The following is a 24,129-nucleotide window of genomic DNA, read 5'->3' as shown; positions in this document are numbered from 1 at the left end:
ACATTTTATTAATCCTTACCCAGCAGTTATTAGTTGAACTCCCACTATGCACCAGGCAGTGTGCTGGAGGCTGACAAAAACAATGATGAGGGCCCTGGCCGGTTGGCTCAGTGGTAGAGCGTCAGCCTGGCGTGCGGAAGTCCTGGGTTCGATTCCCGGCCAGGGCACACAGGAGAAGCACCCATCTGCTTCTCCACCCCTCCCCCTGTCCTTCCTCTCTGTCTCTCTCTTCCCCTCCTGCAGCCAAGGCTCCATTGGAGCAAAGATGTCCCGGGCGCTGGGGATGGCTCCATGGCCTCTGCCTCAGGCGCTAGACTGGCTCTGGTCACAACAGAGCTACGCTCCGGATGGGCAGAGTATCGTCCCCTGGTGGGCGTGCCGGGTGGATCCGGGTTTGGCGCATGTAGGAGTCTGTCTGACTACCTCCCCGTTTCCAGCTTCAGAAAAATACAAAAAAACAAACAAAAACAAACAAACAAAAAAAAACAATGATGAGTAGGTCACACAGAGTCCTTGTTGTGAAGCTGTCATTATCATGGGAAAACCAAATAACAAACCTAGAAATGAAAAGAAGAAAAAAATGTCCTAAATTGTGGCATGTGCTAAGTAAACAAACAAAAAAAAGGAGCTGGAATAGAAAATAAGATGAAAGGTTGTTTATGAAAAGCTCTCTCCCAAGAGGGGATATTTTAGTCAAGACCTAACGAAAGCTAAGGGGGTAAGTAGAGAAAAAGAACTTCTCAAGAGAAATGCTTGGTGTTTTCCAGGAACTTAAAAGGAACCAGTAAAGTTTGAGATGGAGACCAAGAGAAGAGGGACAATAGGTTAGACAAGTACTGCCAGATCAGGCAGCACTCACACAGTTTGTGGTGTAAGGTGTTCAAGAACCAATTGAGGCCTGACCTGTGGTGGCGCAGTGGGTAAAAGCGTCGACCTGGAATGCTGAGGTCACCGGTTCAAAACCCCAGGCTTGCCTGCTTAAGGCACATATGGGAGTTGATGCTTCCTGCTCCTCCCTCTGTTCTTTCTATCTCTTTCCTCTCTCTGTCTCTTTCTCTCTCTGTGTCCCCTCTCTCTAAAAAAAAAAAAAAAAAAGAATAAATTTTAAAAAATGTAAAAAAATAGCCAATTGAAGCCATCAGAGGATTATAAATTGGGAAATGACTAGATGTCATCTAGGTTATCAGTCACTTTTTCCACTGTGTAGAAAATTGTTTGGAGAGGAGCAAAAATTGCAAGCACTTCAGTTAGAATTTTACTACTTTTTGCTACTATTTGCTTTTTCTTTTTGAAATTAATTCCTCATATTGCCTGACTGGTGGTGGCACAGTGATTAGCACATCAACCTGGGATGCTGAGGTCCCAGTTTTGAAACCCTGAGGTCACCAGTTTGAGTGCTGGTGGGCCACCTTGAGCACAAGTGAGTTGATGGCTTGAGTTCAAAGGTCGTTGGCTTGAAGACCAAAGTCCAGTGGTGGAATTCAAGTAATTTAACAACCCTAGTGACCGTTTTAAGTTTAAAAAAATGACATACTGAAAGATAGCTCATTATTTCAGGCATTTAATACTTAAATAATGCCTTGGCTGGTTGGCTCAGTGGTAGAGCGCCGGCTCAGTGTGTGGATGTCCTGGGTTCGATTCCTGGTTAGGGCACACAGGAAATGTGCCCATCTGCTTCTTCACCCCTCTTCCTCTTGCTTCTCTCTCTTTCTCTCTCTTTTCCTCCCCTCCTGTAGCCATGGTTCAATTGGAGCAAGTTGGTCCTGGCCACTGAGGATGGCTCCCTGGCCTCCACCTCAGGCACTAAAAAAATGGCCCTGGTTGCAGCGAGCAAAGGCCCCAGATGCGCAGAGCATCGCCCCCTAGTGGTCTTGCCAGATGGATCCTGGTCAGGGAGCATGTCTCTGCCTCCCCTCCTCTCACTACATTAAAAAAAAAACTTAAATAAGAACACTGAGAGAGGTACACAAAATTAAATAGCATTATAGGAAAAAGGATTTGTGCTGTCTGCTACCTTTTTTTTTTTTGCCAATTCATAAGAGACAGAGATGAAGTAAGTATAAGAGCATCTTTAATTTCAATTGCAGCAACTTGAGAAGGTGTTGGGCAAATGAGTTGTAAAATCCGTATTTTCTGGTATTGTTCACTCTTTTTGTTAAAGATAAACACTGCTCTCACATGGTGATACTCTCATGTGATACAGCTAAATGCCTTTCTTGCTTGGGAAGGGGTTTGGTTATACTAATGTGTGTTGGGGGGGGCTTTTGCTCCAAAAGGTTTTATTATTTTTATTTATTTATTTTGTATTTTTCTGAAGTTGGAAACGAGGAGGCAGTCAGACAGACTCCCGCATGCGCCCAACTGGGATCCACCTGGCATGCCCATCGGGGGGCGATATTTTGCCCCTCTGGGGCGTTGCTCTGCTGTATCCAGAGCCATTCTAGCACCTGAGGCAGAGGCCACAGAGCCATCCCCAGCGCCCGGGCCATCTTTGCTCCAATGGAGCCTTGGCTGTGGGAGGGGAAGAGAGAGACAGAGAGGAAGGAGAGGGGGAGGGGTGGATAAGCAGATGGGCGCTTCTTCTGTGTGCCCTGGCCGGGAATTGAACCCGGGATTCCTGCACGCCTGGCCGACGCTCTACCACTGAGCCAACCAGCTAGGGCCCCAAAAGGTTTTAAAAGGAGGAGCAAGGAAGCCATTTGCCATAGAGTGATCATGTTCTCGTAGAGAAGAAGAGCCCATGGTGTAGCAGGGCAGGGAGGCCATGTGGAGGAGGCAGCCCAAATGGTGGAATGGTGAGATGGAAGCCTTTGATTCTAGGAAAACTCAGATGAATCAGTGGCTTTGGAAGCCCTGAATGGAAAGGGAAGTTTTTCCCGCTGTGTGTACTTTCTCGCCCACTGGGTGAGAGCTAGGATTAAAGGAAAATGGACCACCAGTTTTTGACTATTGATTTCTTACCACCTGTCCGAATCAAATGCGAACCTGAATTGGTCAGCTGCTGGTGCTGCAAATACTGGCTTTACAGAAGGCAACTGATTAATTTTTCTGTAAATCTAAAATTGTCTTAAAGATAAAAATATATTAATAAATAAAATAGTATTGCTGAATTTGCATCCAGTAAGAGCAAGAAAGTAAAATACTACATTCTGGTTTTGGCCTGACCGGTTGTGGAACAGTATTGACCCAGAATGTGCAGGTTCCTCGTTTGCAACCCTGAGGTTGCCAGCTTGAGAGTGGGCTCATCGACAGGATCCCAAGGTCATTGGCTTGACCCCCCAATGCACACACACACACACCACACACACACACACACACCACACACAGCACATGAGAAGAAATCTATTAACAACTGAAGTAAAGCAAGTTAATTAAGCAGATGGAGTAGAGAGTTATCAAGTTCCTTTGGCCCCTCAGTTTCTCCTATTATTGTTTTTTTTTACTGCAACTAAGGTGTTTCTTTTTTCCAGTTTCCCTATTATTAACACCTCACATTAGTGAATTGGTTACATTTAATTAACCAATATCAGTGTATCAACTAACATCAATACTTTCTTTGGATCTCCTTAGTTTTGTTAATTTTTAAAAATTTATTGACTGTTTTATGTGTCTCATCTCTCTCCTCCCTATCTCCAAGAAATAAAAGGGTATACTGCCTGACCTGTGGTGGTGCAGTGGGATAAAGCATCGACCTGGAACATTGAGGTTGCCGGTTCAAAACCGTGGGCTTGCCTGGTCAAGGCACATATGGGAGTTGATGCTTCCAGCTCCTCCCCCCCTCTCTCTCTCACACTCCTCTCTCTCTAAAAATCAATAAATAAAATGTTTTTTAAAAAAAGGAATAAAAGGGTATTCAATGTTGTTGAACAAAAAAGTATGAAACAAGACTGTTTAGGTTTGTTAGCTTATATTTTGCATTGGCCTGGGCAGTGCTGTGTTTGTAGTCTATGGAAGGCTGTGATGCTTGCCCTCAGGGTGGCAGATTGCAAATTGTGCATTGCCTTCCTGCTTGGGAGGGGCCATTGTTTGCTGGAGAAGGTTTTTTTTCTCCCTAGCTAGTTTTGCTAGACTGCAGAGAGAAAGAGAGAGAGAGAGAGAGAGAGAGAGAGAGAGAGAGAAAGAAGGAGTCCAGGTTGTGGAACTGGAGATGAAGTTGGGGTTTGGGAACCCAGATTTCCACCTGCCTGCTTGGCTGGGGAGTGCTGAGGTTGGTGGGGGCCTATGAATCCGGCTGAATCCGGAATGCTGAGGGGCTTGGGAGCCCTTACAAGATTTATTTATTTATTTTTATTATTTATTTATTCATTTTAGAGAGGAGAGGGAGAGACAGAGAGAGAGAGAGGAGAGACAAAGGGAGAGAAGGGGGAGGAGCTGGAAGCAGCAACTCCCATATGTGCCTTGACCAGGCAAGCCCAGGGTTTGGAACCGGCGACCTCAGCATTTCCAGGTCAACGCTTTATCCACTGCGCCATCACAGGTCAGGCCACAAGATTTAAATAAATGAATTGACCTACCATTTTCTGGCTCCATAGCTCCTTTACCATCTGCCCAAATCCAATGTGAACTTGCATGGCCATGATGGCGAGGGCCATGCCTTACATCTGGCAAAACTGGCAGGATTCAGATCAGATTGGTATTGAGCCACTGCCACCCTTGAGGGGTGGGGTAGAGGCCTGGCTGTTGTTATGGTTTCCCATGGCACTCCTTTTGGGGACCGTAGGCTAGCTGTATTTTACAGCTGTGAGAGGCTGCCTGAGGTCAAGAGCTCCAGAATGAGCTGCAAATCTAGAGGCAGCAACAACATGAGCTAGAATGGTCACGGGAGAAAGAGCTGCAGATCTGAGAACTGCAGGTCTGGCTAAAGGCTGAGAATCAGCAATGGCTTGAACTGGAGTGAAAGCTGGAAGAGGGCTTCGAGAGTTGCTGAGCACTTATAATGCCTGGAACTGGAGCGATCTACAGGTTCATGAGTTGCAGTTTGCCCTGGAGGTTGAACATTGGCAGTGGCAGTTGTTGGAGGAACAACTGTGGGTTCAGCTCAGGCAAAGAGCCAGCAGCCACAGGAGCTGAAGATGGAGTTGTGCCTGTAGAGTGGCTCTGAGTCAGTGTTGGGCAGATAAAATATATTATGCTCACTTTAGTAAAGATTGCACTGCCCACGTGGAAGCCCGTCTCCCAGGTGGTGATATTAGTTACCCTTCCTGCTTGAGATGGGTGTGATTATGTTAATAAGTGTTGGGGGAGGGCTTTCACTCCAAAAGGTTTTAAAAGGAAGAGAGATCACGTTGTTCCGGGAGAAAGAGTGATTATGTTCTAGGACAGGGGTCAGGACCCTATGGCTCACGAGTCAGATGTGGCTCTTTTGCTGGCTGCATTTGGCTCGCAGACAAAACTTTAATTAAAAAAAATAATGTTGCCTGACCTGTAGTGGCGCAGTGGGTAAAGCGTCGACCTGGAATGCTGAGGTCGCCGGTTCAAAACCCTGGGCTTGCCTGGTCAAGGCACATATGAGAGTTGAAGCTTCCTGCTCCTCCCCCCCTTCTCTCTCTCTCTCTCTCTCTCTCTCTAAAAAAATGAATAATAATAAAAAAATAATGTTAAGGCCCTGGCCGGTTGGCTCAGTGGTAGAGCGTCGGCCTGGCGTGCGGAAGTCCCGGGTTCGATTTCCGGCCAGGGCACACAGGAGAGGCACCCATCTGCCTCTCCACCCCTCCCCCTCTCCTTCCTCTCTGTCTCTCTCTTCTCCTCCCGCAGCCAAGGCTCCATTGGAGCAGTTTGCCCAGGTGCTGAGGATGGCTTTATGGCCTCTGCCTCAGGCACTTGAATGGCTCTGGTTGCAACAGAGCAATGCCCCAGATGGGCAGAGTATCGCCTCCTGGTGGGCATGCCGGGTGGATCCCAGTCGGGCACATGCGGGAGTCTGACTGCCTCCCCGTTTCCAACTTCAGAAAAGGGGGAAAAATAAATAAATATATATATATATAAAAAATACATTCTCATGTATTACAATCCACTCATTTCCTACCACTCATGTTAATGGTTGCGGGTGGCTGGAGCCAATCACAGCTGTCCTCTAGCACAACACCAAATTTTTATTGGATAATGCATAACATACACAGGTCATTGTGAGGTCAGGAAGTAAACTTACCTTCTTCTTATTATTTTTATTTATTCATTTTTAGAGATGAGAGAAAGAGGGAGAGAGAGAGAGAGGAGAGAGGAGAGAGAGACAGAGAGAGAGAAGGGGGGAAGAGCTGGAAGCATCAACTCCCATATATGTCTTGACCAGACAAGCCCAGGGTTTCGAACTGACAACCTGAGCATTTCCAGGTCGATGCTTTATCCACTGCGCCACCACAGGTCAGGCAACTTACCTTCTTTTAATCAAGTAGTCAGCTAGCTAATTGCAGAAACCCTTTTGATGAAGAAGATGGTTAAAAGAAAAAAAGATGAGGAGTATCGTACTTTTCAGCAGGAATGGACAGAGGAATTCACCTTTGTGGAGAGAACAGGTTCTGCAGTGTGTCTAATATGCAATGATAAAATTGCATCAATGAAACGGTCAAATATAAAGCAGCACTTTGACACACGCCATACTACATTTGCATCAAAATATCCAGCAGGGGACAGCAGGAAGAAAGCATGTCAAGAGCTATACTGTGCAGAGTGCAAGCTAGTCAGCAGCAACTCCGTGTTTGGACCCAACAAGGTGACTGAATTCGGCTAGCTTTGCTGGTGCTTTAGCAATTGTGAGAAACGGAAAGTCATTCACAGATGGGGAGTATGCCAAAACATTCATGCTTGATGTTGCCAATGAACTTTTTGATGACTTTTTGGATAATGACAAGATAATCAAATGAATAAAAGACATGCCTCTGTCAGCAAGAACTGTTCACGATCGTACCATCATGATGGCAAATCAAACTGAGGCAACACAAGTGAAGGACATAAATGTAGCATCATTCTTTTCTCTCTCTTTGGATGAGTCAATAGACATAAGCCATTTATCCCAGTTTAGCGTGACTGCAAGATATGCTGTCAGTGACACACTACCACACTATGTGAGGAAAGTCTTGCTGTTTTGCCTATGAAAGAGACAACAAGAAGGGAGGATTTATTCAAGTCTTTCGCTGAGTTTGCTAAATAAAAAAATCTACCGATGGATGAACTTATTTCGGTGTGTACTGATGGTGCTCTATGCATGGTGGGGAAAAACAGAGGATTCGTAGCGCTTCTTCATGAACATGAAAAGAGACCTATCCTAAGTTTTCACTGCATCCTACATCAGGAGGCGCTTTGTGCTCAGATGTGTGGCGAGCAGCTTGGTGAGGTGATGTCGTTGGTCATTCGAGTGGTCAACTTTATTGTTGCCCGAGCTTTAAATGATTGCCAGTTTAAAACATTGCTGGATGAAGTTGGGAATAATTATTCTGGTCTGCTTCTGCATAGCAATGTGTGTTGGTTGTCAAGAGGGAAGGTGCTCAGCCATTTCACGGCTTGTCTGAGCGAAATTCGGACTTTTCTTGAAATGAAAACATTGAGCATCCTGAGTTAGCTAACACTGAGTGGCTCCTGAAGTTCTACTATCTCGTGGACATGACTGAACATCTGAACCAGCTCAATGTGAAAATGCAAGGCGTTGGAAATACAGTCTTATCCCTTCAACAAGCAGTGTTTGCATTTGGTTGTTTTTTTTTAATTTTATTTACTCATTTTTAGAGAGGAGAGAGAGAGAGAGAGAAACAGAGAGAGAGAGAAGGGGGGAGGAGCTGGAAGCATCAACTCCCATATGTGCCTTGACCAGGCAAGCCCAGGGTTTCGAACTGGCGACCTCAGCATTTCCAGGTCTACGCTTTATCCACTGTGCCACCACAGGTCAGGCAAGCAGTGTTTGCATTTGAAAACAAGCTGGAACTCTTCATCGCTGACATTGCAACAGGTCGTTGACTACACTTTGAAAAACTGGGAGAGTTTAAAAATGCATGCACAGGCCCTGGCCGGTTGGCTCAGCGGTAGAGCATCGGCCTAGCGTGCGGAGGACCCGGGTTCGATTCCCGGCCAGGGCACACAGGAGAAGCGCCCATTTGCTTCTCCACCCCTCCGCCGCGCTTTCCCTCTCTGTCTCTCTCTTCCCCTCCTGCAGCCAAGGCTCCATTGGAGCAAAGATGGCCCGGGCGCTGGGGATGGCTCTGTGGCTTCTGCCCCAGGCGCTAGAGTGGCTCTGGTCGCAACATGGCGACGCCCAGGATGGGCAGAGAATCGCCCCCTGGTGGGCAGAGCTTCGCCCTGGTGGGCGTGCTGGGTGGATCCCGGTCGGGCGCATGCGGGAGTCTGTCTGACTGTCCCTCCCTGTTTCCAGCTTCAGAAAAAAGAAAAAAAAAAAAAAAAGAAAAAAAATGCATGCACAGCAAGTGACCCTGCTCAACATCTTGATCTCCAGCAGCTAGCGGGCTTCACATATAATCTCCTGCAGTCATTCAAAGCATGCTTTGGAGAATTTCGTGAGCGCACTCGTCTTTTTTTTTTTTTTTTAAGAGTTGAGGCTTCTTTTTTTTAAGACTTTATTTATTCATTTTAGAGAGGAGAGAAGGAGGAGAGAGAGAGAGAGAGAGAGAGAGAGAAGAGGGGAGGAGCAGGAAGCATCAACTCCCATATGTGCCTTGACCAGGCAAGCCCAGGGTTTTGAACCGGCGACCTCAGCATTCCAGGTCGACGCTTTATCCACTGTGCCACCACAGGTCAGGCCGCACTCGTCTTTTTAAGTTCATTACCCATCCACACGAGTGTACAGTGCTGACCTGAGTCACATCCCCAGTGTCTTAATCAGAGATTTTGAGCTACAAGCTGCTGACCTGAAGGCCTCAGGCATGTGGGTGAATAAGTTCAAGTCACTGAATGAAGATTTGGAAAGACTTGCATGACAGCAAGCAGAGTTGGCAAGCAAACACAAGTGGGGAGAAATGAAAAAATTTAAACCCGCGGACCAGCTGATTGTCAAAACTTGGAACGCGCTTCCTGTCACATACCACACAATGCAGCGTGTGAATATTGCTGTACTGACAATGTTTGGCTCTACGTATGCATGTGAGCAGTCTTTCTCATATTTAAAGAACGTTAAGACCAACGTACGATCACACTTAACGGATGGAAGTCTCAACGCCTGCATGAAGCTTAACCTCACCATATATCAACCAGACTACAAAGCCATCAGCAAAATCATGCAGCACCAGAAGTTGCATTAATAGTAAGAAGTATTTTATTCATCATTGGTTAGCAACAGCATAACAATGTTATTAAAAAGAATTCAGAGACTTATTGTACTTTAAAAGTGTTGGTCTTACGCCTGACCAGGCGGTGGTGCAGTGGATAGAGCGTCAGACTGGGATGCAGAGGACCCAGGTTCGAGACTCTGAGGTTGCCAGCTTGAGCACAGGTTCATTTGGTTTGAGCAAAAAAAGCCCAACAGCTTGAACCCAAGGTCGCTGGCTCCAGCAAGGGGTTACTTGGTCTGCTGAAGGCCTGCGGTCAAGCCACATATGAGAAAGCAATCAATGAACAACTAAGGTGTTGCAACGTGCAATGAAAAACTAATGATTGATGCTTCTCATCTCTCTCCATTTCTGTCTGTCTGTCCCTGTCTATCCCTCTCTCTAACTCACTCTCTCTCTGTAAAATGAATAAATAAATAAATAAATAAATAAATAAATAGAATATTAAAAAAAAAAGTGTTGGTCTTACATAAAATGCACACGTTTACTTGCATTTAGTGTTAAACATATTGTGTGGCTCTCACGGAATTAATTTTTTATTTTATTTATTCATTTTAGAGAGAAAGAGAGTGAGAGAGAGAGAGAAAGGGAGGAGCAGGAAGCATCAACTCCCATATGTGCCTTGACCAGGCAAGCCCAGGGTTTCGAACCGGCGACCTCAGCATTTCCAGGTCCACGCTTTATCCACTGCGCCACCACAGGTCAGGTGAGCTAGAAACATTTGATTCTAGGAAACTCAAATAATTCAGTAGCTTTGTGAGCACTGAATGAGTGGGTTTTGGAGCCCAGTGTGTGTATTTCTTGCTCACCGTGTGCAAGCTAGGATTAAAGATGAGGGCCCACCAGTTCTTGGCTCCATTGTTTCATTACCGACTGTCTGAATCAAATGAGAACCTGCATGGGCCAGGTGGCTGTGATGGTGGCCTCGGCTACTGGCATTACAGTTGTCGAGAGCAGACGTTTCCAGCTCCTTTTATGAGGATGAGGAGGCTCAGACTGAAGCTGCTGTCTGCCCGTTCAGAGCTTGGCTTGTTTTCATCCAGAAGCTAAAAACCCAGCAGCAAAGATTACCTACTGAGCCTCTGGTAGGCTTGCTTCAATTGTGGGACACAGGGGTGGCATCATGCTCTCTGGAGCAGAGGTGGAAAGGTTGGCCACTGTTGCCATGTGCTTCAGAGCTGCCCTGACTACAGGGATGAGGAGGGAGGCCTGAGGCCTAGTTGAACCTAGTTGCCTATAATAGATCTCTTTACCTTGGTGATTTACACAGACAGCTGGGCTGTCTATCATGGACTGATCACTGAGAGGTGTGATGGACCCTGTCTGCAACCAGAGGGGTCACTGGCTCCCATGTTAGATGGACATGCCGTTTGTGGACTGATGAAGGACCCTAATGGGGGGGCTCTGGTGGAGGCCCTCCTGCACCAGGAAGCTGGTCAAGTCCAGTTGGAGAGATGCATCAAGGACACTTTAAGGTTTCCATGGACACAGCCCTGGGCTATGTCCCACCTACCAGGGCCCTCCCTTCTACCATGGAGTAGGGGGCTAGAAATGGGCCTCCAATTTGCACCTTAGGATGAGTGCTCAGGGAGACATTGTGAAGGGCATCTTTCTAAGTGTCGCAATCATATAACTTGTGCTATTGCTATAGTTTGTTTATATAACGTACCTCATTCCTTACATAGGGATACCTGTGGTGTAGATTGTGAAGCGAGCAAAGGGTGTAGAATGTTGGACAAACAAGTGTGAACCAAGCATGTTTAGGTTTGCTTGCTTATATTTTGCACTGGCCTGGGTGTGTGTGTGTGTGTGTGTGGTCTATGGAAGGCTGCCAGTGCTGGCCTTCCGGGAGGTAGATTGCAAATTTTGGATTGCCTTCCTGCTTGGGAAGGGCCAGTTTGCTGGAGAAGGGTTTTTGCTCCCCAGCAGCTTTTGCTGGGGGGGTGGCTGTTGCTAGTGTGTGTGAGGGGGAGAGAGAGAGAGAGAGAGGGGAGAGAGAGAGGGAGAGAGGGAGAGAGAGAGAGAGAGAGAGAGAGAGAGATATGGAATCCGGGTTGTGGAACCAGAGACCAAGTTGGGGTTTGGGAGCCCAGATTTCCGCCTGGCCGGTTTGGCTGGGGTGTGCTGAGCCTAGAGAGGGCCTATGAGTCTGGAATGCTGAGAGGCCTAGGAGCCCTGCCTATTTGCTCGTCCTCGGTTAGGAAACTTAAATAAACGAATGACCCACCATTTTCTGGCTCCACAGCTCCTTTACCCTCTGCCCGAATCCAATATGAACCTACATGGCCATAGCCATGAGCACTGGCCTTGTCAGGGTACCTATGAGAAGCAATCAATGAACAACCAAATTGAACCAATCAGGAGTTGTTTCTCATCTCCTCTCTAAAAAAATGTTTTTTTTAATTCCCGTTTTGTATTTAAACTTAAAAAAAAATTCTGAAAGGGCTGGAGAAACGGACACAGCTCGACTGATTTCAGGGGCCAGAATTCCTCAGCTTTCCTATTTCTCTGACAAGAAGGCTGCTGAAGAAAACAGCTTGAAAAAATCACCCGGAAGCTGTGCAAAAGGGCTTAGGAACTGGCTGCGCTGGGCAGGGCTTCGAGGTCTGCTGCCTTCCCACTGGTTGAGAAGACTCACGTGTCCTGGTGCGCGGTCACGCGACAAGAACCGAAACCGGAAACAGGCTATAAAGCGAAGGGGCCGAGGACTCTGAGCTGGTTTTTCCTTTCCTCACAGCGCTTCCTTCGAGCCAACTGAGCTAGCTGCCCAGGGGCGTCGCGTCGCTCTCGCCATGGCCCTCAGCGATGCGGACGTGCAGAAGCAGGTGAGGGCTGGGCGCTGGGCTTCGCGAGGCCGCGGCGCTGGCCGGATCCGGGCGGGGGCGGGTGGGGGCCGGAGCCGGATCCCGAGGCGGCTCCGGAGGCGCAGGCCTCGGGCAACCCAGGTGCCAGAGGAGGGTGCCGGGCCCCCGATTCCTGTGTCGGGTGGCTGGTCTGCGGGAGAGAGCTAGCCGACTTGGGACCGGCCTCTTCCGCGCACGCCTGGCCCGGGCTCCCCCTCCGGCGGCCTGCCTCTCCCTGGACGCGAGGTCGGGAAAGCCTGGTTCTGCGGACTTTTATTTCATCCCGAGGAGAAGGTTCTCAGTGCGCGGGTGCAGAGCGCGCGAGGGCCAGCGTGGCTATCTCTGCGCTGCTGAGGTCTTGAGCCTTCCCGAGCTCTCATCTCTGTCCTCGGGCAACATGAGGGCGCGTCGTGTGCCGGCCTCCCGCTGGTCTCTGTTCGTTAGTACCTGTTCGATGCACCGTCGTCTTACGTTTGGGGGCCACAGCGCGGCATAGTGCTGAATACCAAGTAGAGGGGCCCAGGTTTACGTCGGACAGTTGTTAGGAAAGATGTGGACCTACGTCTGTTTTTGCAAGTGTGTAATCAGCCGCGGGACACTTTAGCTGTTTTTAAAAATTTTTTTTTTTAATTCATTTTAGAGAGGAGAGAGAGAGGGAGAGAGAGAGAAAGAGAGAGAGAAAGAGAGAGAGAGAGAAGGGGGGAGGAGCTGGAAGCATCAACTCCCATATGTGCCTTGACCAGGCAAGCCCAGGGTTTCGAACCGGCGACCTCAGCATTCCAGGTCGATGCTTTATCCACTGCGCCACCACAGGTCAGGCCACTTTAGCTTTTTAAAAATAAACTATCCCACCTGACCAGGTGGTGGTGCAGTGGGTAGAGCGCCCACTTGGGATGCTGAGGGCTCAGGTTCAAACCCGGAGGTCTCTGGCTTGAGCCGTGGAATCATAGACGTGACCCGGTGTTCGCTGGCTCGAGCAAAGGGTCACTGGCTCAGCTGGAGCCCCCACCCCCCCATCAAGGCACAAATGAGAAGCAATCAGTGAACTGTACTAAAGTGCCTAGGAAGAGTTGTTGCTGCTCATCTTTCACCTTTCCTGTCTGTCTTTCTCAAAAATAATAACAATTAAATGAAAATGAGCTGTCCTTTCAAGTTTGTAGGACTCAGGCATGTTATAACATTTTCCGGAGGTCAGTGTGGCATTGATGGGCCTCAGTAACTAACAGGAGAGAAGGATTTCCAATTGTCTGGCCAGCAGACACTCTGAAACTGTGGTCCTTACATCCAGGACTCACTGCCAGTAGGTTTCAGAGAGGAGAGCTCACAGCCTCGATTTCCTCTCCGTAGGCTTTAGAGAACTAAGTCTACCTCTTTTTGAAGTGGTAGGAAAATTCTGACTAAAGCTCATTCACTGGCTTGTGAGTGTACTTCGATGAGCAATACAGTGTTTTTTCCTTAGATATTTCCATCTCCTTGAAAACACCTTTGCATTTTTATTCTTAACCTAATGTGCACTGAGAAGAGTGGAGTGTTCATTTTGGTGGTTCTGGTGCTAATCATAATGTAAAAAAGTGTGACAAAAATAGCAACTGAGGAGAAGTTTAAGAAATCTTTTGAGCCTGGCCTGTGGTGGTGCATTGGATAGAGCCATCGACCTGGAACACTGAGGTCGTGGATTCAAAGACCTGGGCTTGTCTGGTCAGGGCACATACAGAAGCAAGCAATGAACCATTAAAGTAAAGCAACTAAGAGTTGATACTTATCGTTGTCGTTGTCTCGTTCCCCTCCCTGAAATCAATAAATAAAATCTTAAAAAAAAATGTTTTGGCCTGACCAGGCGATGGTGCAGTGGATAGAGCGTAGGACTGGGATGTGAGAGAACCCAGGTTCGAAACCCCGAGGTCGCAGGCTTGATCATGGGTTCATCTGGTTTGAGAACGGGTTCACCAGCTTGACTGTGGGGTTGCTGACTTGAGTGTGGGGTCGTAGACATGACCCCATAGTCACTGGCTTGAGCCTGTCGTTGCTGGCTTGAGCAAGGGGTCACTCGGTCTGCTGTAGCCCGTCCCCCGTCAAGGCACACATGAGAGAGCAATCAATGAACAACTGAGACTACAGAGCTGCAACGAAGAATTGATGCTTCTTATCTCCCTTTCTGTCTGTCTGTCCTTCTGTCCTTGTCTCTGTCTCCTACACACAAAAAAATGTTTTGACATTACAGAACAGTGGGATTTTGGGTTTGTTTGTTGTGGGATTTGATTGGTGGTTTCTCTGGTGCTTTAGATACAGTGGAAAAGCACAGTGCCCTCCACATGCTCCAGTACTCTAGTCATTAGTACTAGGTCTCCCCAGACTCCTGTGCCTTCATCTCATGCTTTATTATAAAATATTGATGGCTAAACCTCCCCCAGGAAAAAATATGACAAAGTAGTGTACTACCTTGGAATCTAGGTCAAATTCTTTCCGTTAAAAAGAATTGAAAGAAGGAAGAAATCTGTCTGCACCCCTGTCTACTACACACAGGCTCTAGGAAGACAGTGTGTTTTGTTCCCTGAATTTTCAGCTGTAAATAGGCCAAGTGCTAAGCACATAGTAGTGCTTAATAAACCCTACATTCCTTTGCCTGAACTGTGGTGTGTAGTGGCTGGAGTGTTAACCTGAAATGCTGAGGTTGCCAGTTCAAAACCTTGGGCTTGCCAATCAAGGCACAAATGAGAAGCAGCTACTTTGAGTTGATGCTGCCTGTTCCTCCCCACCCTTTCTTCCTCTCCTCTCTCTAAAATCAGTGAAGTCTTTTTTTTTTTTTACGGGGACAGAGAGAGAGAGAGTCAGAGAGAGGGATAGACAGGGACAGACAGACGGACAGAGAGATGATAAACATCAATCATCAGTTTTTTGTTGCGACACCTTAGTTGTTCATTGATTGCTTTCTCATGTGTGCCCTGACCGTGGGCCTTCAGCAGACCAAGTAACCCCTTGCTTGAGCCAGTGACCTTGGGTCCAAGCTGGTGAGCTTTGCTCAAACCTGATGAGCCCGCGCTCAAGCTGGCTACCTCGGGGTCTCGAACCTGGGTTCTCCGCATCCCAGTCTGATGCTCTATCCACTGCGCCACAGCTTGGTCAGGCTAAAATCAGTCAAGTCTTTAAAAAATAATAGTAATAAACCCTCCCTTCCCTGACTTCCACATTTATAAAATACATATATATATTATATATATATATTTGCTTTTTTGTCTGGGGAGTATGGTCATTTATTTCATCAGATTTTCAAAGGTATCAGACTGAAAAAAATTAAATTACTGGATTAGCTGGAAGAAAAAAAAGTATTTTTTTTAATTTTTTTATTTTATTTATTCATTTTTAAAGAGGAGAGAGAGACAGAGAAGGAGAGAGAGACAGAGAGAGAGAAGGGGAAGGAGCCAGAAGCATCAACTCCCATACATGCCTTGACCAGGCAAGCCCAGGGTTTCTTTTTTTTTTTAATAACTTTTTTTTAAAATTTATTTATTTATTCATTTTAGAAAGGAGAGAGAGGGAGAGAGAGAAAGAGAGAGAAGGGGGGAGGAGCAGGAAGCATCAACTCCCATATGTGCCTTGACCAGGCAAGCCCAGGGTTTTGAACCAGCGACCTCGGCATTTCCAGGTCGACGCTTTACCCACTGCGCCACCACAGGTCAGGCAAGCCCAGGGTTTCAAACCTGCGACCTCAGCATTTCCAGGTCGACACTTGATCCACTGCACCACCACAGGCCAGGCCAAAAAAAAGTATTTTTTAGAGGTCAGATTTTTCTGCCTTAGGGGTGGAGTTAAATGTCCTTAAAGAGTTGACTGTTTCTCTTGTAGGAACTCTTAAAGACATAATATGATCATGTTGACTGTAAACATGCTTCTCTGACCTGGGTTAACATTAGTACCCTTTTGCTTGACTGTCAGCTTGATAGTCCAGCTTGAATGATAAAGGCAGAGATAATGCAAGTTTGAATCAGGGTTTACTCTTAGAGGCCCAATGTGCCTTGTAGTGTGTATAAATATCTGATTTGATGACTTGTGTTGAGTTAAACTACTTTTAAAATTCAAGACTGGGTTCACTGAAGTTTCAAATTGTACTTGGAGAGCTACCATTCTCAGCATGACAACACGCACACAGATACATAGGGGCTAATCCTTTTTGCAAGATCACAGTGATTTTCTATACATGTAGCTGTGGATTAGGTCCCCAAATATTTCAAGGCTTGAGATTTTATTTATAAGTATTGTGTTACTTTTAAAATAGGCTTTGATTATCAATAATTATTTTGGTTCCTCAAGAGTAGGGTAACTTCTAAGAATTTTGATAAAATAAATCTTCCTGCCTCGCCTGTGGTGGTACAGTAGATGAAACATTGTCCTGGAATGCTGAAGTTGCCTGTTTGAAACCCTTAGCTTGCCCAGTCAAGGAACACATGTGAAGGTATGTATGGCCAGTAGCTGCAGCCACCATCACAGCCACCTGGCCCAAACACTTCCCTTTTCATTTAGGGATCCCAAAGCCACTGACTTATCTGACTTTCTTTTTTTTTTCTTTTCTTTTTTTTTAATGTTAACTCATTCACACCAGATTTATTGATTTTAGTGAGAGAGAGGAGGAAGGGGAATAGAGAAGAGAGAGAGAGAGAGAGAGTCAGGAACAATGAGCTGTTCCTGTGTGTGCCCTGACCGGTGATCGACACGGCAACTTTGATGCACGTCCGACACTCTTCACAGAGTTAACCAGCAAGGGCAGGTTATCCGAGTTTCTTAGAATCAAAAGTTTCTACCTCACCAGTCTTATTCACCTCTGTTCCCCATCTCCTTCTCTCTGCACAAACTCTGCACAAACTGGCTTCTCCTTCAGCACTCTGCCGCCATCTTGTCTGCTTTTCCTGCACATGGCCTTTCTCTGCTCTTCTCCAGCATGGGCTCCTCTGTCCCATTTTATAGTCTAGAAATCAAAACCTTTAATCCAATATACAAACAGGGAAGTCACTGATACAAAGTCACTTATCTGAGGCATAATGGGATTCCTCTTGAGAGTGCACCAGCCCACATCATGCAACAGTCAAGGGTGGGAAAGGCTTAGTCTTAAAACTAAGCCCTAGGCCAGGGGTCCCCAAACTTTTTACACAGGGGGCCAGTTCACTGTCCCTCAGACCGTTGGTGGGCCGGACTATAAAAAAAACTATGAACAAATCCCTATGCACACTGCACATATCTTATTTTAAAGTAAAAAAACAAAATGGGAACAAATACAATATTTAAAATAAAAAACAAGTAAATTTAAGTCAAGAAACTGACCAGTATTTCAATGGGAACTATGGGCCTGCTTTTGGCTAATGAGATGGTCAATGTGCTCCTTTCATTGACCACCAATGAAAGAGGTGCCCCTTCCGGAAGTGCAGCAGGGGCCGGATAAATGGCCTCAGGGGGCTGCATGTGGCCCACGGGCCAGGCCGTAGTTTGGGGACCCCTGCCGTAGGCTATAAGGACCTTGCCTGCTTACAGCCTGTCCCCCACACCCAATGCAAACTATAGGCGAGCAAACATGTATATTATATTTACAAACTTATTTGACCAATAAGGAACTACTATGAGTTGATGTTTCCCGCTTCTACTCAACCCCATTTTCTCCTCCCTCTAAACTCAAGAAATTAAAAAAAAAATTATATATTTATATACAGTGGTACCTTGAGATAAGAACAGACCAACACACTTTTTTATTTATTTATTTTTTTTAAGATACGAGCTGCAACTCGGTTCGTATTTTTGTTTTGAGATCCGAGTGAAATTCTGAAATATGAGTCGTGATTCAGGAAGCTGCCACTAGTTGGCGCGTTGGCGCACGGGTCCAGTGTCGGCAGTTTGATATACGAGTTGAGTGACTTACGAGCTTGGTTACAGAACAAATTAAATTCATATCTCAAGGTACGACTAGATATATATGTATCTATCATCTCTTTTTTGTGTGTGTATGACAGAGAGGAACAGACAGGCAGGAAGGGAGAGAGATAAGCATCAATTCTTCGTTGTGGTTCCTTAATCTCCGTAGTTGTTCATTGATTGCTTTCTCATATGTGCCTTGTGGGAGTAGGGGTGGGGCTGCAGCAGAGCCAGTGACCCCTTGTTCAAGGCTTCAAGGCAGTGACATTTGGGCTCAAACCAGCAACGATGGGGTCATGTCTATGATCCTATGCTTGATCAACAACCCCGTGCTCAAGCTGGTGAGCCCGCGCTCAAGCCGGGACTTTGGGGTATCAAACCTAGGTCCTCTGCGTCCCAGTCTGATGCTCTCTCCACTGCACCACCACCTGGTAAGGCTCTCTTCCCTTTCTTTAAGATGTTTATGCCACAAGGTTATATTCTTGTCACTTTTTCAAAATGGTATAAAAAAACATAAAATTCACCATTGTAAACATTTTAAAGTGTACTGTTTAGTAGTGTTAAATATATTCACATTGTTGTGGAACAAATTTTTTTTCAAAATGTTACTTATTGAGTTTTACAGAAGAGGGAGCGCAAGAAGTATCAACCCGTAGTGGCTTCACTTTATTAGTTGTTCATTGATTGCTTGTTATATGTGCCTTAACTGAGTAAGCCCAGAGTTTCAAACTGGGGACCGCAATGTTCCAGGTTGACGATATATCCACTGCATCACCACAGGCTAGGCTACAAATCTTATATACTTTCTTCCCCCCATTGATTAGAATAGTGGGTGAGGAGAGAGAAAGGGTAGAGAAGCATAAATTTATTGATTGCTTCTCATCAATTCCCTGACCGGGATGGGAGGTCGAACCCATGACCCCTGGCATACTGGGTTGATCCTTTTCACAGAACCAACCAGCCAGGGCTTTAGCTACTTTTGTACACCTTAGATTTATGATATCTTTGTGTTACATGGAGAAGCTGGAAAATGTGTCTAGATTGTTAAACTCTAAAAAGTATATGGGATACCTTAGAAGGCTTGCAACTCCCAGCAGATCCTTGTTCATGCACAAATATTTATTGAGCAACTTCTATGGTGGCGATTATTTCATATTCTGGGGTTACAGTGGTTTAAAAATCAGACAGGATCGCTTGACCTCTGGTGGCGCAGTGGATAAAGCGTCAACCTGGAAACACTGAGGTTGCCGGTTCAAGACCCTGGCTTGCCTGGTTAAGGCACATATGGGAGTTGATGCTTCCAGCTCCTCTCTCTTCTTTCTCTCTCTTTCTCTCTCCCCCTAAAATGAATGAATGAATAAATAAATAATTAAAAAAATTAACCTTAAAAAAAAATCAGACAGGATCTCAATACTCCTTTAAGTGGGAAAATTAATAAATGAATTAAAAACTTAGAGAGTCTACATACATTTTTTTAAAATCAGCTTTTTTAAATTATTATTTTTTTTAACATGGTGGGGGGAAGATAGGGAGACAGATTCCCGCATGTGCTCCGACTGGGATTCATCCAACAAGCCCTGTTGGGTCCAGTGCTCAAATCAACTGAGCTATCTTAAATGCCCAGGGCCAACGCTCAAACTAGTTGAGCCACTGGCTGCAAGAGGGGAAGAGAGAGAGGAGAGAAAGAGAAGCAAATGGTCACTCCTCATGTGTGCCTTGATAGGGTTTGAACCTGGAATATCTGCACGCCAGGCCAATGCTCTATCCAATGAGCCAACTGGCCAAGGCCTTATTTAATAATTGATTGATTTTTGAGAGAGACAGGAACAAACATTGAGCTGCTCCTGACCAGGTAATCAAACTGGCAATCTCCGCACTCCAGGATGTTGCTCTAAACAAGCTATCTGGCCAGGGTATTGAATTTTAGAAAGACAGAGAGAGGGTAGGGAAGCACTTGTTCCACTCAGTCATCCATTTTTTGATTGCTTAATGTTACAGTAATATAATGTTATAGTAATTAAATATATAGAAATATAGAAAAATATGAGAGATATATAGAAATAAGTTAGGATATAATATTAAAAGCCATTATGGAAAGTAAATAAGGCTATGATGTTGGCAAGAATTAATCTAGTGTGTACAGATAAGATAGGCAGACTGCCCTTTTTTTTTTTTTTTTTTTTTTTTTTGTATTTTTCTGAAGCTGGAAACGGGGAGGCAGTCAGACAGACTCCCGCATGCGCCCGACCGGGATCTACCCGGCATGCCCACCAGGGGGCGATGCTCTGCCCATCCGGGGCGTCGCGACAGAGCGACCATAGCTACTCTAGTGCCTGGGGCAGAGGCCAAGGAGCCATCCCCAGCGCCCGGGCCATCTTTTGCTCCAATGGAGCCTTGGCTGCGGGAGGGGAAGAGAGAGACAGAGAGGAAGGAGAGGGGGAGGGGTGGAGAAGCAGATGGGCGCTTCTCCTGTGTGCCCTGGCCGGGAATCGAACCCGGGACTCCCGCACACCAGGCCGATGCTCTACCACTGAGCCAACCGGCCAGGGCCGGCAGATTGCCTTTTGCACAGGGCCCAGTTAGTGTGTGTGTGTGAAGTTATATACAGATAAAAAGTGGTTTGATGTCATAACTCTGTAGGCTAATATAAACAAGAAGCTTCCGTAGGAGCACCTTAAAAACAACTTGAGCCTGACCTGTGGTGGCGCAGTGGATAAAGCATCGACCTGGAAATGCTGAGGTCGCAGGTTCGAAACCCTGGGCTTGCCTGGTCAAGGCACATATGGGAGTTGATACTTCCAGCTCCTCCCCCCTTCTCTTTCTCTGTCTCTCTCTCCTCTCTCTCCCTCTCTATCTCTGTCTCTCCCTCTCTCTCCTCTCTAAAAATGAATAAATAAATAACAAAAAAAAACGGCTTGATGTGACATTTCAGTATAAAAAGGGCTCCTTGTGAGGAACTCCCAAAAAGATGGTTTGAGGTGATAATCCTGTAGGTTGACACCTGTTAGAAGGCATAGGCCAAAAGTACTAAAGCTAAGGGCCCCCCCTGCTGCGGTAGTTGCCCAGACTCCAGTGTGAATGTGGACTGTATCCACACCACTCTTGACTAAGGACAGCTTAAGAGGAGCATGCCTTGAGCTGTACCCAAACATGCCAAAAGGATTTGTAAGTAATAAACTGCCTGTGTGATGTGATGTGTGTGTGTGTGTGTGTATATGTATGTGTGTGAGAGACAGAGAGAGGGACAGAAAGACAAGACAGGGAGAGAGAGATTGTTTTCTCACATGTGCCTTGATGGGGGGGGGGTCTATAGCAGGCCAAGTGACCCCTTGCTCAAGCCAGTGACCTTGGGCTCAAGCTGGCGACCTCTCGGGGTTTCGAACCTGGGTCCTCCGCATCCCTGTCCGACATTCTATCCTACCTGTGTGATTCCTGCAACTAACTTGTGTGTCGATCGTGTCTTTCCTCTGGTGGCAGTTGGTGTAGGCACTGATAAGTAGAATCTCATAACTGCCTCACGAGTAGTCTTGAAGAGGCTGCCAGCCCTGCCGTTAAGCAGGAATGTCCCACTGGGCAGGAAAGTCGCATCAGGGATGCCTGATGGATGTAGAGCTCGGGCTGTACTTGGACACTTCTTATGTGTGTGTGCCCTGACTGGAGATCAAACCCGCAGCCTTGTTTTGGAATGATGCTCTAACCGACTGAGCTAACTGGCCAGGGCCATGAATTATTTATTTCTGGAATTTTCCATTTAATAACTTTGGACCATGGGTAGCTGAAACTGGGAGAAAGGAAATGGCGGATAGGGGGACTATTTGTGTTATGAGCTAAGAGTCTAAAGAGTGGTGAATGGTGAAGATTATGTTTCATATGCTGGAAAGGTAAGCAGTGACCAGATTATGTCTCTTTTGGAGTCCTTGCACTTTATCATAAGAGTAGGGAGTGTGTTACCTGAAGAGATAGGAGTTTTTATTATTTTTTTTAAAAATAAAGAAGTTTATTCAGAAAGTCACAGTGGTAGAGGAAGTGAACAGAAGAAATGGGCTCAGGAAACAAGTTACAGAAGCAGCAGCAAAAGAGCCCATGGAGCTTAGGAGAGAGACAGGTAAAGGTAATGCCCCTGGGAGAAGAAGATGGGGAGGAGAAAGGCATGGTGTGCTTCCAGGAAGGAAATGCTGAGTTAGGCCTAGTTCTGCTGCAAGGTGATGACAGCAAGGAGTAGGGTAGTGGCTAAAGATTGGAGAGGGGTACAAGTTAATGAACTGTTACAGTTGGGGGTGGGTGCTAACCCTCAGGACAGATCCAAGTGGCAGGAGGGTAGGAGGAAGATTAGCAGTGCATTATTTAATATGTTGAATTTTGGTTACTCTGAGTAGGATTTAAAAAAAAGCTGTCTGGGAGGCAGATGAAGAATATGCCCAAAGGAGCCTGACCAGGTGGTGGCGCAGTGGATAAAGTGTTGGACTGAGACGCAGAGGACCCAGGTTCAAAACCCCGAGGTCACCAGCATGAGTGTATCCAAGATATTAAAAAAAAAAAAAAAAAAAAGAATTTGCCCAAAGGAGACTGAGAAGGAGAACAAGGAAGTCATGGAGGCAAAGAGGAGGGATTGTTCCAGAAGGGAGGGAGGTGGTACTGGCCAGTTAGAGTGTCACCCTGAAACACCAAGGTTGTGGGTTCATTCCCTGTTCAGGGCACATACAGGAACAGATCGATGTTTCTCTCTGTCTCTCCTGTCCTTTCTCTAAAATTAGTAAATAAATTTTGAAAGGGGTGAGGTTAACATATCAAGAGATGTTGCAAACTAAGTGAGATAAGGTCAGGATTTAAGAGCAAAGAGGTTGCTATAGTTTCATGAGAGTAATTTCAGTGGAAGAAGAAGTCAGATTGAAGTGTGTAGAGACTAGGAGGTAAGAAAGTTGAATGAGTCAATAGAGAAAGCTATTTGATACAGTTCATTAGAGATGGTGAAAACAAGTGCTGGCTGAAGGAGGTATGAAGTAGACTTCTTCCATAGACCCCAAGTTCCTTGACAGTAGGATAGTGTCTTGTTAACCTGTGTTATTCAATATTTCGCTTCATCCATTTGCTAGAGAAAATAACAGATTGAAAGTTACCTAAGGCCTGACCAGGCAGTTGCACAGTGGATAAAGTGTCAGACTGAGATGCAGAGGACCCAGGTTCAAAATCCCGAGGTCACCAGCATGAGCGTGAGCTCATCTGTTTTGAGCAAGGCTTACCAGCTTGAGCCCAAGGTCGCTGGCTTGAGCAAGGGGTCACTCTGTCTGCTGTAGCCCCCCAGTCAAGGCACATATGAGAAAGCAATCAATGAACAACTAAGGTGCCACAACAAAAGAATTGATGCTTCTCATCTCGCTACCTTCATGTCTGTCACTATCTGTCCCTCTTTCTCTCTCTGTCACAAAAAAGAAAAAGTTACCTGAGGATAGAAACGATCTAATTTTGTTATACACAGCTTAACATAATATGTATTAAATAAACAGTTAATGAATCAGAAAAGACATTTTCCTCTCTTTTTATAGTCAGAAATAAAATAATCTTTTCTTTTTTCTTACAGATTAAGCATATGATGGCTTTTATTGAACAAGAAGCCAATGAAAAAGCAGAAGAAATAGATGCAAAAGTAAGATTTTATTTTTTAGTTTTAAGAAGTTACAAAGTTTTATATTGTTCTGCTTTGCTAAGTAGTAATTAGTAAAATTGTTTAACAATGCACTGCACAAATCAATTTACCTTTCTAAACTTTGATTACCATTAAGTGTCCTGAATTTTTATTGTAGGGAGTAGAGAAGTGATGGCTGGGGAGAAAAGACACAAAATCCTTAAAGGAGATTTATCTACAATATATGTAGATAACTTCCCTCTGCAAGAACTTGGAGCTTCAGTCTTTTCCCCAACCATCGTCGTCATCAGAATGTGGGCTGAACTTAGTGACCAACTTCCAAAGAATAGGATAGGGAAAAGGCAAAAATAATAGCTTTATGGTGGAGAAGTATGACTCAACCAAGTGCTCACAGTTAACATCATCAGAGATATGTATAATTCATCAGGTTACCCCAAATGTGATAGGGGGAAGGACACTTCACCTGTATGGTGTTCTT

General features: G+C 45.8%; 1 protein-coding gene across 2 annotated transcripts in view; it reads left to right on the top strand.

Moving 5' to 3' along the window:
• The first annotated feature begins 11,933 nt into the window (after window positions 1-11,933).
• ATP6V1E1 (ATPase H+ transporting V1 subunit E1) overlaps window positions 11,934-24,129 on the top strand; it is a 28,536-nt gene continuing 16,340 nt past the window's right edge. For both annotated transcript variants that reach the window (XM_066237297.1, XM_066237298.1), the window contains exons 1-2: window positions 11,934-12,094; window positions 23,586-23,651. In XM_066237297.1, the coding sequence (XP_066093394.1) occupies window positions 12,062-12,094; window positions 23,586-23,651 (99 nt within the window). In that variant the 5' untranslated portion in view covers window positions 11,934-12,061. The remainder of the gene's footprint in view (window positions 12,095-23,585; window positions 23,652-24,129) is intronic.

This window comes from Saccopteryx bilineata, chromosome 6, assembly GCF_036850765.1.
Source record: "Saccopteryx bilineata isolate mSacBil1 chromosome 6, mSacBil1_pri_phased_curated, whole genome shotgun sequence".
NCBI classification, from domain to species: Eukaryota; Metazoa; Chordata; class Mammalia; order Chiroptera; family Emballonuridae; genus Saccopteryx; species Saccopteryx bilineata.
Note: the sequence above shows the minus strand (reverse complement) of the source record. Positions and strands in the feature narration are given on the sequence as shown.